The following is a 13783-nucleotide window of genomic DNA, read 5'->3' as shown; positions in this document are numbered from 1 at the left end:
GTGCTCTGCCTTTTCAGCCGAATGTTGTTGAGGGGTGCCGCTAGCGGAACCCCTAGCCGCAAGAATATTGCAGATAGATTGTGGCTTCCTTACAGACTTCCGCTCCAAGCTGAAACTCAACAATGTAATATTTATTCATCTTTTTCCTCAAATGAAAATTGAAATCAAATCAAATTGTTATTGGTCACATACACATGGCTAGCAGATGTTGTTGCGAGTGTAGCGAAATGCTTATAGATCCGACAGTGCAGCAGTATCTAACAGGTAATATCTAACAATTCCACAACAAAACCTAATATCTAACAAATTGGACAACAAAACCTAATATCTAACAAATTCCACAAGAAAACATAATACATACAATCTAGTAAAGGAATGGGATGAGAATATAGAAGTATAAAATATATGGATGAGCAGTGACAGAGTGGCTAAGATGGAAATATAGTAAAGAATAGATACAGTATACAGTATATACATATGAGATGAGTAATGCGAGATATACAGTATATACAGTACATAGGCATACAGAGGCCCATTATCAGCAACCATCACTCCTGTGTTCCAATGGCACGTTGTGTCAGCTAATCCAAGTTTATCATTTGAAAGGGCTAATTGATCATTAGAAAATTGTTTTGCAAAATCATGTTAGCACAGCTGAAAACTGTTGTCCTGATTTAAGAGGCAATAAAACTGGTCTTTGGACTAGTTGAGTATCTGGAGCATCAGCATTTGTTGGTTTGATTACAGCCTCAAAATGGTCAGAAAAAATACCTTTCTTCTGAAGCTTCTCAGTCTATTCTTGTTCTGATAAATGAAGGCTATTCCAGGCGAGAGAAATTGTCAAGAAACTGAAGATCTCATACAACGCAGTGTACTCCTCCCTTCACAGAACAGCGCAAACTAGCTCTAACCACAATAGAAAGAGGAGTGGGAGGCCCCAGTGCACAACTGAGCAAGAGGACAACTACATTAGGGTGTCTAGTTTGAGAAACAGATGCTTCACAAGTCCTCAACTGGCAGCTTCATTAAATGGTACCCACAAAACACCAGTCTCAACGTCAACAGTGGAGAGTATTGGAGAGTACATCCAGGATGCTGGCCTTCTAGGCAGAGGTGCAAAGAAAAAGCCATATCTTAGACTGGCCAATAAAAAGAAAAGATTAAGATGGGCAAAAGAACACAGATACTGGACAGAGAAACTCTGCCTAGAAGGCCAGGATACCAGAGTCGCCTCTTCACTGTTGACGTTGAGACTGTGTTTGGCGTTTAAGACTGGCAGCTTACTGAATGTAATCTCTGCACTTAAATAGCAAATGGAGGACGGTTTTCCTGTGGTTCATTTTCATGCCAGCCAGGTAGGCTATACTCCTGTTGTAAATAAGAAGCAATGTGCTTAATATTAGGAAAGTTGAGAAATAAATATAGTCAGCCTATAGAAAGCTGATGGGATCCTCCTCTTTTTAATAGAGGCCATCACTCAGTAATTTCATAGCCTATAGAAATGTTGCACAAGAGGAGCTTATGGGCTCTCTTGATTAGATTTTCGATTACATTTGCATTGATGTCAGAGTGATTAGAGGGACAATAGTGTGCTGAGTACAAGGCAGTTAACAAGTTTGGTAGGCTAATAATGGCCATCAGCAGCATCAGAGCTTGGAGAAGCTTAATTACCGTGACTAAACGGTCACGTGGAATTTTACTGCCTTCATGACTTGTGACCGTCAGTGTGGCGGTAATACGGTCACCGCAACAGCCCTAGACTCTCCCCTGGTGGACTTCTTAAAAAGCACATACCTTATACAAACACCCGCACTCGCACACATTCACATAGACCCACACATACGTAGACACACAGAGGCAACACATCCTCTCTACTCACCCTCGGAGGGCGCGGTGCGTGATTGACTCTTGAGGCGCAGGGAGGGTCTAAAGCGTGTGCGGTCATTGAAGCTCCAGCTCTTCTGCACCTTAGCAGGGCTGGTTCCCGTGTTAGCGCCCGCCACATCGTTGCCTGGGGAACAGCGTCGGTCATTGTTGATGGATGTCTGGCGGCTCTTCATGCTCTGGCCGCGAGGGCTTGCCATCCGTACCCGCTCCTTAAAGCTCAACTTTGTACTGGAGAGAGAAAGAGAGAGGGAGAGGAAGAGAGAGAGGGAGAGGAAGAAAGAGAGGGAGAGAGAAATAACAAAAGCCTGTTATTATGCATTCCACCTGAGATAAAAATGTGTGCCCACAGAGCACACTCACAGTGTAGTGCAGTGAACTGTCCTTTCCTCAAAACCAAACATGCTTACCTCATCCACAACACACTTAGAGTACCCCATCTGCTCTCTAAGAGAGTGGTCCCTAACCCCGATCCCAAGGAACTATAGATATAGAATCTTATTTAGAGTTAGTTTGCCACAGCAGGAAAATAATCCTGCAGAAACAGGAAATGTGAAATGTGTGATTATAAATAATGGAAAATCAAGTCTGACATTTCAAAATGGAAATGACAAACTTCAGAAGCCTTTTTAAATTTCAAATATACTACACATTTAAAATGTCCTGCATTGAAGGAGAGTTCTCCTGCAACAGGATGATCAAATGAAGATCCTACATCTGTATAGGATGTGCAGGATTTTTCTCCAGCCCAGCACTAAAGCAGCTGAATCAGCTGGGTGGAAACAGAAGTCTACACTCTTAGAAAATAAGTTGCTACGTAGAACCATAAAGTGTACTTTATTGTTGCTACATCCAAGTGGAACCCTTCACTAATACAAGGGTTCTACCTGGAACCAAAAAAGGGTCTCCTATGGTGACAAACAAAGAACCCTTTTTTATAAGAGTGTACAGACATTGTAGCTCTCTAGGACCTCTAACTCTTGTGGACTATTGTTCTAGAGAGCAGTTGCAGTAGTATGACACTGACCACTGTTCTAAGACAAAGAAAATTACCAGGGAACACTGCAAGACTTACAATTCATATTGATGCAAAGAATTACTGTTCCTACTACTAAAACTGTAGGCTACCATCTCTATCTCTAGGACACTTAGACCTGTATTGTGCCGATCGGCCTGTGCTTAGACGTACTGTAGACTTATGGCCAGGTGGGGGGTGCAGAGAGCCTCTACCTGTGACACACCCTAAACCCCCCCTGCAATGGCAACCGGACAAGCATGCAATGCTGTGCATCAATCAGATGGCGTGACAGTAAGCCCAATGCTCAGGCTTGATTCTGCAGGCACTAAAGTTTTTGTGGAAACTTCAGGAGGGAATATTGCGCTCCAGAAACAATAAGGAAGTTATTAACGATAACAGGGACCTTGCCCAAGCCCAGGTCAATGAAGATGCATCAAGGCAGTGTGGGTTGTGTGGAAGACAGGGATCAGAGGGGGTCAAAGGTCAGTCATGGTGGTTGCAAACATTGTTTATGAATTCATGCAGTGGCACCATGCAGCCAAGCTGAGGGACCTCAGCAGACCAATGGAGATCGAGATGGACTAATATTTCAGAGATTAAGGACTATATTAAGAGTTCAGATATCTACACACAGAACTACTTCCGATACCCAAGGGGACCAGGATACAGTTAGTTAGGGGTTGTGTCTGATAAGGGGATCCAAGGGAGGTGGGGGTCAAAATCAACAGGCAACAGGTAACAGGCAGCAATCCCATTAGACAAGCAAAGGGCAAATACAATAGTCTCATTGACGGGAAGGAGGCAGGTGGCAGTTTGGGGGTTCTCTCATCATCCTCCATGCACTTGGCAGTTAGAAGGCATTCCCAGAGATCATGTGACCAGGGAGGAGTGGATGCTGGGTAGTGGGTACCTCCTAAATTTCCGTGTGTAATACCTTCTGAAGCGCCTCCTATTACTATGACCCTTACTAGGGGGGTAGGGAGGAAGACAAATAGAGGAGGAAGGGGTTAACACACCATGGAGTAGGAAAGGGAGGGACGAGAGACATCTGTACGGTCAATACTGTCAGAAGTTTAAACTTGCGATTATGTATCTCACATTCCATGTTGTCAGTGCTGAAGAATAAATATAACTGGGGATTATATGGCTCACATACATTTAGCTGTAGGCCTAGGAGTTTACATGAAAAATATGAAGGTTAATTTGTGGTGATGATGTCCTTACACTCTACACTCTTAGGAAAAAAGGGGCTATCTAGAACCTAAAAGGGTTCTTCGGCTGTCCCCATAGGAGAACCCTTTGAATAACCCTTTTTGGTTCCAGGTAGAACCCGTTTTGGTTCCAGGTAGAACCCTATTGGGATAGGGTTCAGAAGCCTTTCCTCAGAGCGTTCTACATGGAAACCAAAATATTTCTACCTGGAATTAAAAAGGGTTCTACCTGGAACCAAAAAGGGACAGCCGATGAACCCTTTTTGAACCCTTTTTCGTTTCAAGAGTGTAGATTGACAGAAGTCATAAATTGTGAAGAATAGATTCCAAAAGAGCAGAATAAGCAGACACACCCCCTGACACACCCCCAGTCTCATATTCTCACACCTTCTGTATACACATAAGCACGCACACACGCACACACACACACACACACACACACACACACACACACACACACACACACACACACACACACACACACACAGTTTAGCTGGTTGAGTTTATACGTCTGTTTCACCAAACAAATTTGCTACTGTAAAGGAACTAATAACATTATCTAAGTTATAAACCCTTGATGTGAGCGATGCGTAGGGAAAATGTAATTGTACAGCTAATTGTATAGTCAAAATTTAAGTGCATGAAAAGATGGGGTATAAATTACGATTTCAAAAGCTCTTGCGTTATTGACTAAACCACAACAGAAGTTCTTTGAGAGGCCAATGAAAGCATACAAAACCCCATAACTTCTAATAGCTTGGAGAATTAGCAGAGAATTACAGTTTGGTTGTGTGTAGGTGTGTGTGTGTGTGTGTGTGTGTGTGTGTGTGTGTGTGTGTGTGTGTGTGTGTGTGTGTGTGTGTGTGTGTGTGTGACTGCATCTGTGCTATGCATATGTCTCTCAACAGAAAATCCACATTTATAAAAGCTGCACTGGCATGACATGAGAAATCCACCGTTGCCAAAGGAGCACTGTATTGTAAAAACAATAACCAAAAATCATAATTAAAGTCACAAATCTCTCTGTCTCTCCCTCCTCCTCTCCTTGTCTCTCGGCCTGCCGACTGAGACTAGTGTTTGATGAGTTATATAAATACCCTTGGAATGGAAAAAGTGCGTCATGGTGCAGACATGGTACAGACGCCGGTTTGCACATACTGTAACACACACATATCGTAGAAACACACACACTCAAACCCATACAGTGTAGAAATACACACACACACACACACATACACACACAAAACAGTAAGCATAAAAACACACTCAGATACTCTCTCAAACACACAAACATGGCAGAGACAGAGAGAAACGACCGGTACTGCAATCATGGTGGCTTGGAGAGGTGCACTGAGAGACAGAGACGGATACACTAGAGAGCCTTTTCTCAAACCAAGACATCGACTTCCATAGCACTGCTGATTTTCATTCCCCCCCCTCTAACCAGGGACTGATTCTGACCCGGGACCCCCCGGTGATAGGAAGCTCTGGCCAAACAGTGACTTTCAAAACAATTTGAAAACAAGAGTTCAGTATCTACACTTTTAACAAACAGCATACGACTTCTTATTAGAGTGGACGTCATTGAATAAACGATTGCGCGATGTGTGGAGAGGTGAAAGCTACAAACCTGCTAGTTGTCTCGCCCTGTTCTTTCCTTTAGGTGTTAGTGAGAAAAGAGGAGAGAGAGAGACAAGGGAAGAGACATCAGTAGTTAATGACAGAGTCTACAGCAGGCCTGGGCAACTCCAGTCCTCGGGGGCCTGAATGGTGTCACATTTTTACCCCAGCCCCAGCTATCACACCTGACTCCAATAATCAACATCTTCAGTTAAAAATGCAATAAGTTTAAATCAGGTGTGTTTACTAGGGATGGGGAAAAGTGTGACACCAATCAGGCCCCCAAGGACTGGAATTGCCCAGGACTGGTCTACAGGGTCTCCCACCGGGACTGCGAGATGAAGACAGAGGTCAGCCAGCTTCCTAACATCCTGTCTGTGTGTGTCGCATGCGAGACATGACGTCAGAACATGAACACAAACAGTCAGGCGTGAAGAACACAAACCACCACAGTCAAAGCCTTGTGCAAGATAAATGTTGTCAGCTAGTTTGCAGAACATTGCAGCAGGTGCACATGCAAGCGATGGATGTGCCACATGACCTGGCTAGGAAAAGCACTGGCAAACAGAGAAAGGAGATAGAAAGGTGTATGTGTGTGTGTGTCTGTGCATGTATTTCTGTGTATTTGTGTATTTCTGTGTATTTGTAGACCTACAGAGGGTATGTGGGTGTAGGTTTGCATGAGAGAGAGTGAGTGCAATAAAGCAGGTGATCCAGATAATATTACCAGGCTCCTCTCCTGTGCCCTTTAACATACCCTAAAGCCTTCAGAGAAACCATTGATGTCATTTCTGGACAACATAAGTTGTTTGTTTGTACACTCGGTTTTACTTTCCATGTTTAAATGAATTAGTGAAAGTTTGGTTCTTTGTGTGTGAGCGCCTGGAAATATTGGACTATTTGATGACTGTGAGCCTTCAAAAAAATGACTGTAAAAGTACTGTATCCAATGACAATAATAAATAGATAAGTATACAGAGGAATGTCAAAAGTAGTTGCTGATTAAACTAAAAAAGACACCTGGCCACTAAAAAAGCAGAGAATGAAATTGTGAAAAAAAAAGCTGGAAGAGCACAGAGACCAAATAGGAAAAGAGCAGAGCAGCAGCCATACTTTAGGTGTTACCTACTTTGCAGGACTGCAGGTATGCAACGCCTTCAAATGAGGCTTCCAGGTAGCTATGGAAACCGAGTTCTCATCAGCAGCATAACTACGCCAGACACACTACGTGCAGTCAACAGAAAACAAAAGAAAAAGACAAAGGAGGGAGAAGGGGGGAGAAATGTTTTGTAAGACAAGGCCGGAGGGAGGGAGGGAGGGAGGGAGGGGGAGGGAGGGAGGGAGGGAGGGAGGGAGGGAGGGAGGGGGGGAGGGGGAGGGAGGGAGGGAGGGAGGGAGGGAGGGAGGGAGGGAGGGGAGGGAGGGAGGGAGGGAGGGAGGGAGGGAGGGGAGGGAGGGAGGGAGGGGGAGGGAGGGAGGGAGGGAGGGAGGGAGGGAGGGAGGGAGGGAGGGAGGGAGGGGGGAGGGAGGGAGGGAGGGAGGGAGGGAGGGAGGGAGGGAGGGAGGGAGGGAGGGAGGGAGGGAGGGAGGGGAGGGAGGGAGGGAGGGAGGGAGGGAGAATGAAAGGAAACAGAAAGAAAACAAAAAGAGAGTGATTAGTAAAACCGGTGGTATCAAGGCATCATGGGGCAGGGGGAGGGGGGGGATACATGCCTGAAGGGGGAGAGGGCACCCTGGTAGTGCTGCCACGTGGCACTGAGGTAGGGACGAGCACCGTCAGTGGAGTAGAGCCGCCAAGCCGCCTGGGGTACGAGTTGACACACGCAGACAAACACACATCGACGGGAGGAATAGCATCATGGTGAGGAGATGGGGTACACGTAATCATAAACACAGAGGTGCACAACGCATACACAGACAGACACGCACATACAGTATACTGAACAAAAATATAAAAGCAAAATGCAGCAATTTCAAAGATTTTACTGAGTTAAAGTTCATATAAGGAAATCAGTCAGTTGAAATAAATTAATTAGGCCCTAATCTATGGATTTTACATGACTGGGAATACAGGTATGCATCTGTATTTAAAAAAAAGGTAGGGGCATGGATCAGTCAGTATCTGGTGTGACCACCATTTGCCTCATGCAGTGCAATACATCTCCTTTACATAGAGTGATTCAGGCTTTTTCATCAGGCGTTTCATCAGGCCTGTTGGTTGAATGTTTTCATCAGGCATGTGGAATGTTGTTCCACTCCTCTTCAATGGCTGTGCAAAGTTGCTGGATTTTGGCGGGAACTGGAACACGCTGTCCTACACGTCGATCCAGAGCAGCCCAAACATGCTCAAAGGGTGACATGTCTGGTGAGTATTCAGGTCATGGAAGAACTGGGACATTTTCAACAGACCTTTTTTGACATGGGGCCGTGCATTATCATGCTGAAACATGAGGTTATGGGGGGATGAATGGCACGACAATGGGCCTCAGGATCTCGTCATGGTACCTCTGTGTATTCAAATTGCCATTAATAAAATGCAATTGTGTTCGATGTCCACAGCTTATGCCTGCCCATACCATAGCCCCACTGCCACCATGGGGCACTCTGTTCACAATGCTGATATCAGCAAGCCCGGTACAGTACAGTTGAAACCGGGATTCATCCGTGAAGAGCACACTTCTCCAGCGTGCCAGTGGCCATCGAAGGTGAGCATTTGCCCACTGAAGTTGGTTACGACGCCAAACTGCAGTCAGGTCAAAACCTTTGCTTGGAAGACGAGCATGCAGATGAGCTTCCCTGAGATGGTTTCTGACAGTTTGTACAGGAAATATTCGGTTGTGCACGCCTACAGTTTCATCAGCTGTCCTGGTGGTTGGTATCAGACGATCCTGCAGGTAAACAAGACGGATGTGGAGGTCGTGGGCTGGCGTGGTTACACGTGGTCTGTGGTTGTGAGGCCGGTTGGACGTACTGCCAAATTCTCTTAAACAACATTGAAGGTGGCTTAGGGTAGAGAAATACACCTTTTGTGAGTATGGAACATTTCTGGGATATTTAATTTCAGCTCATGAAACATGAGACCAACACTTTACATGTTGCATTTATATTTTTGTTCAGAACAAAGGGGACACAATAGTGAAAGACCAGCACAAAGAAACAACAGCGATAACACATCCCTGCCAACTGAATACTGGAAGTCCGTCTGTGGATAAAAAATATCTGGTTAGAAGTGTTCCACATCAACTCAGACATACTATACAGATAGGATAAATAGAGTACAATGCTAAATTAGTTGACTGTTTGCAGGCCTTAAAGCAATGGAAAAAGGGAGCTAAATATATGAATCAAATAAGAAGCCTAATCGTTTTTTCTGCTTGATGGCAAAATCTCTATAAAAACAAGATCTGTGTGTTTGCTTTGTGGAGTTTATTGTCTATGTTGAGTTGATGGTGTATTTTAATAGTCCGAGGCTTGTCTGTTAGGATGAGCTTTGGCGTAGAGGTAAATCCACCCTGGGAATAGCTCTGGTGGAAACAGCTCATAAATATCAGCCCTGTATTGCCTTTGGACCTGAGAGAGGACAAAGAGTCTTAGCTACGGTTAGATATCAAATGCACACACACGCGCACACACTCACACACAAGCGCACGTGTTTTCAGACACACACACATACACATAATATATATTTTATACAAACACACTCTGATACAAACAGACGTACACGTGGGCACTTTCACGCACGCGCACTTGCACACACACACAGAACAGTTAAATCATATCTGGTGATAGACTTGTGTGTGTTGTGTACCTGGATGAGGCTGGCTGCTGGGTTCCTCCTCTTCTCAAAGTGTTTTTGTCTGTGCTGTTCCTGTACCTTCAGGGCAAAACCTGAGCCCAGGATACCCTGCACACACACACACACACACACACACACACACACACACACACACACACACACACACACACACACACACACACACACACACACACACACACCACGGACCACGTTCAATCAACGTCAAATTGTGCGTGTGTGTATGTGTGCGCATGTGGGTGTGTGGGTGTCTCACGGCAGGCAGGGCGAAGAAGGAGATTCCCATCAGAGCAAAGCCAGCTGAGATCAGACGACCTGTCCATGTCTGAGGAGTCTTGTCTCCATAACCGATAGTTGTCAGGGTGATCTGTTCACACACACAGAGGTCAGAGGTCACAAAACAATTTTCCCACAATGCCAGTTTGTATTATTTTGGGTCAATTAAAATGTTCAATTCAGTCAATTCAGGTAGTGAAATGTACTTCCTGAATAGGAAAAACCCACTGTATAGAGCTCTTGAGGACCAGGATTGAATAACACTGCACTTGTGTGTGTGTGTGTGTGTGTGTGTTGTATATTTCAGTGACCCCCTTTCTCTTCCAGTCCCTGTCTCCCCTTGCACATCTAATACCCCAGTCTCGCCTGACAGACACTGGAAATTACATTTATCGATTGGGTCATGTTAGCACGTCTGAAGCCGTGGGCATTCATTAATTGTGTTGACATTGTATAAGGTCTAGCAGAGTAGCGCCTGGGAGGTGTTTGAAGACCAGCCAAGCATGATCTTGTAGCGGTGTCATTAAGGTGTCTTAAGGTCATATTATAGACTGGTCGGCAAATCCAGTAATGAATATAAAGCTACTCTTTCTTTTTGTCTTTCAGAGATGTCCTGGTTAGGTAGTTTTTTTTGTATCTGCTGATTAAACCTCTCTCCTGTAAATATTGGTATGGGCTACGTTGAAACATATTGATCAATCTAAATTGAGTGTTTGTGTGGAGTGTGTGTGTGTGTGTGTGTGTGTGTGTGTGTGTGTGTGTGTGTGTGTGTGTGTGTGTGTGTGTGTGTGTGTGTGTGTGTGTGTGTGTGTGTGTGCGTGTGTGTAGACTCACCGTGCCCCACCACAGAGCATCGGCATAGGTGGCAAAGTCTTTGTTGAACTCCTTCTCCACGAGGTAGACCAGGAACGAAGAGAAGATGAGCACCAGGAACCCAATGTACCAGGCTGTCACCAACTCCTATAGGGAATCAAAGATTATGCTCAAACAAATACATCAAATCTCACTGTATTGGATGTGTAGCCTAATAGCCACTAGGTCCTAAACCCCTAAAGAGCAAGTTGTAGTGAAAGAGACAAGGAAAGATTCACTAGGAAGAACATGAGAGGAACCAGACAGTAGAGGGGGAGCACATCCTTTTCTTTCTTTAAGAAGATCAGAGTACATAGGACCATCTAGGCCAGACTGTTGGACTACAAATTTGGTTGTACCTTACTGTGTGCATAGACTACAGATCCCAGTAGTTTCCAAGTGCCCCCTCTGCGGTCCATACGCACCATCCGCAGGATCTGCAGGAAGCGAAGGCTACGCAATGCTGAGGTGGCAAAGATGTTACCTTGGCTACCAGCGGACACCACAGCAATGGAAGCTATGAGGACAATTATGTCTGGAAAGAGACAGAAAGAGATAAAACCAACTTCAATACTTTTGTAGTATTTACAGTCTTGTAAACTTTCATGAGAGTCTAATGATAATGTAGTGCAGTGCATATGAGTGATACACATGATAGTACAACATGTTCCAAATAAATTTTGGAGAGTTAAGGATTTGAAATGGTATGGTAGTTGTGGGTAACATCTCCACATTCCAGCTCTGTGAAAATGTCCTCCACTCATTAGGCTGCTGGAGCCCAACACCAGAGAGAGTAGAGGGGGCCCGGGGCCACAAACTGTGTTGATCTGGAGCTCTGAGACTGGTTAAGAAAATAGACACAGTGTACTGGAGGAGTCATCACATGGATCTAATGTACCTAGTATTCACTTTCACACAATCAGAGAAGAAAGGAGAGAGAGTATGAGGGATAGATAAAGGGAGAATGCGAGGGGTAAAGAGGGTTCACACAAACCCACATCCTTAGGGCCACGGAGATAGTCCTGAAGAACATCGAAACCTCTACTGCTCCTACAGTATACTGGGATGATAGTGTGTTTCGCTCCAGTTCACATCTATCACATTTCAGCAAACACATTTCAAATTCTGAATCTCTAACCGTGGCTGGTTTTAGTCTTCTCTATTGGGAGAAGAAACAGATAGTGATCTTTGTTCTTGTAAACTGTATTTATCCTTCTTTTATGAGAACTCAACGCCAGCTTCTGTTTTCTCTGTTTGTGTATTGAAGTACGTCATCTGTCAATCAGAAGTCGGCCTTGTATATTGACAGATCATATTGATGATCATCTCTCAACAACAAGATCTCATAGCTTCCATTTGAAATTCAACGTATTATGGATGAACATCTATTTTCAATGCATTTACAGGGTTAAAACAGAAACAACTCAAAGGTTAACAGTTTAGGCATTAATTTCGAGTGGTTAAACTAAGGGCTATGGTTCGGGGATGGCTCCGCAAACCAACCAGCACTGTTTCCATCAAGTATCCTCGAGTATTCTCACGACTTGCTAGAGCATTGTGAACTGCCGTAGAGCAGTGGTCTGAGCAGTGCACTTTGGCTCTGAGCATCATGAGTTTGAGCCCAGTGTTGAGCAACTGTTTTTCTTTTTTTGTGAACCACGAGGAAGGCATATATCGACATCAGTACATTTTCAAATGTCGAAATCTAAATCTATTTCTAGTAATCAGGCTGCATCTCTCGGTGGAGTGATAGCACCTTTGCAGTGCAGCACACACACAGTTACCTATGACACAGAAGGGTTTCCTGGCAAAGCGGAGGCGTCCCTGCCATCCCCTGTAGCGACAGCAGCAGCCTGCGCTCCATATCCTGATGATGTACTCCAGCCCAAACACCACGATCATCACAAACTCCTACAGGACACGCACGCACATAAGCACACACACAGTCGCAGCCCATTATTGAGAGTCAATATGCTGTAAATACCAGACAGTTGAATAGAAAAGCCAGCAATTAATAATGATATCCAATAATCAATATACAGATGTTGGATCTTCATTTGACCCTCTATCTGTCGCGGAATAATCCTGCAGCAGGAGGATTTGGATGAATATTGAATATTTAGAATAGCCGCCAGGGGGAAGTTAGAAGTGGTGTTTACAGTAACTTAGACTGCAGGTCCACTGGGCGTCAATTCAAGTAGCCAATGTAGGCTACACCTCATCTTGTGTGAATTCTTATGTAGATTATAATAATATTTGTATGGGGTAGACATATTATTTACATTTTTATTTTAGATGAACAGTTTTATTATACAGTACCAGTCAAAAGTCTGGACACACCTACACATTCAAGGGTTTTTCTTTATTTTTACTATTTTCTAAATTGTAGAATAATAGTGAAGACAAAAAAACTATAAAATAACTCATATGGAATCGTGTAGTGGCCAAAGAAAGTGTTAAACAAATCTAAATCTATGTTATATTTGAGATTCTTGTCAAGGCTCTGAAGGTGTGGAGACATTGGCTTGAGGGGGCTAAACAGCCTTTTCTCATCTGGACTGACCACCGCAATGTGGAGTACATCCGGGCGGCGAGGAGACTGAACCCTCGCCAGGCAAGGTGGGCCATGTTCTTAACCCGTTTTGTTTTCACCCTGTCCTACAGACCAGGTTCCCAGATCGCTAAGGCAGACGCACTGCCCCAGATGTATGACACAGAGGAGCGGTCCATTGATCACACTCCCATACTTCCGGCCTCTTGCCTGGTGGCACCAGTGGTGTGGGAGCTGGACGCAGACATCGAGCGGGCGTTATGTACAGAGCCCACTCCGCTCCAGTGTCCAGGATGTGGGTAGGTTTCTGCGGTCTTATTGCCACGACCGGCCGGGGGAGTGGGCGGCGTTCATCCCCTGGGTAGAGATGGCCCAAAACTCGCTCTGCCACTCCTCCACTAACCTCTCCCCCTTCCAGTGCGTACTTGGGTATCAGCCGGTTCTGGCACCTTGGCATCAGAGCCAGATCGAGGCTCCTGCGGTGGACGAGTGGTTTAAGCACTTGGGGGAGACCTGGGACGCTGATCATGTGCACCTGCAACGGGTTGTGAGGCATC

At 44.9% G+C, this 13783-nt stretch overlaps 1 protein-coding gene across 3 annotated transcripts in view; it reads right to left on the bottom strand.

Moving 5' to 3' along the window:
- Positions 1-13783, bottom strand: part of LOC112260800 (potassium voltage-gated channel subfamily KQT member 5-like) — a 152303-nt gene that overhangs the window by 12163 nt on the left and 126357 nt on the right. For 2 of the 3 annotated variants that reach the window (XM_042323809.1, XM_042323814.1), the window contains exons 3-10: positions 12460-12586; positions 11035-11210; positions 10658-10783; positions 9804-9914; positions 9542-9637; positions 6863-6957; positions 5744-5770; positions 1880-2115 (exon numbers count right to left, since the gene is read on the bottom strand). In XM_042323809.1, coding sequence (XP_042179743.1) covers positions 1880-2115; positions 5744-5770; positions 6863-6957; positions 9542-9637; positions 9804-9914; positions 10658-10783; positions 11035-11210; positions 12460-12586 — 994 coding nt within the window. Of the gene's footprint in view, positions 1-771; positions 788-1879; positions 2116-5743; positions 5771-6862; positions 6958-7446; positions 7536-9541; positions 9638-9803; positions 9915-10657; positions 10784-11034; positions 11211-12459; positions 12587-13783 lie in introns of all 3 variants that reach the window. The other variant, XM_042323822.1, reaches the window with a different exon arrangement.

This window comes from Oncorhynchus tshawytscha, linkage group LG01 (assembly GCF_018296145.1).
Source record: "Oncorhynchus tshawytscha isolate Ot180627B linkage group LG01, Otsh_v2.0, whole genome shotgun sequence".
Lineage (NCBI taxonomy): Eukaryota > Metazoa > Chordata > Actinopteri > Salmoniformes > Salmonidae > Oncorhynchus > Oncorhynchus tshawytscha.
This window is presented reverse-complemented; position numbering and strand designations above follow the sequence as displayed.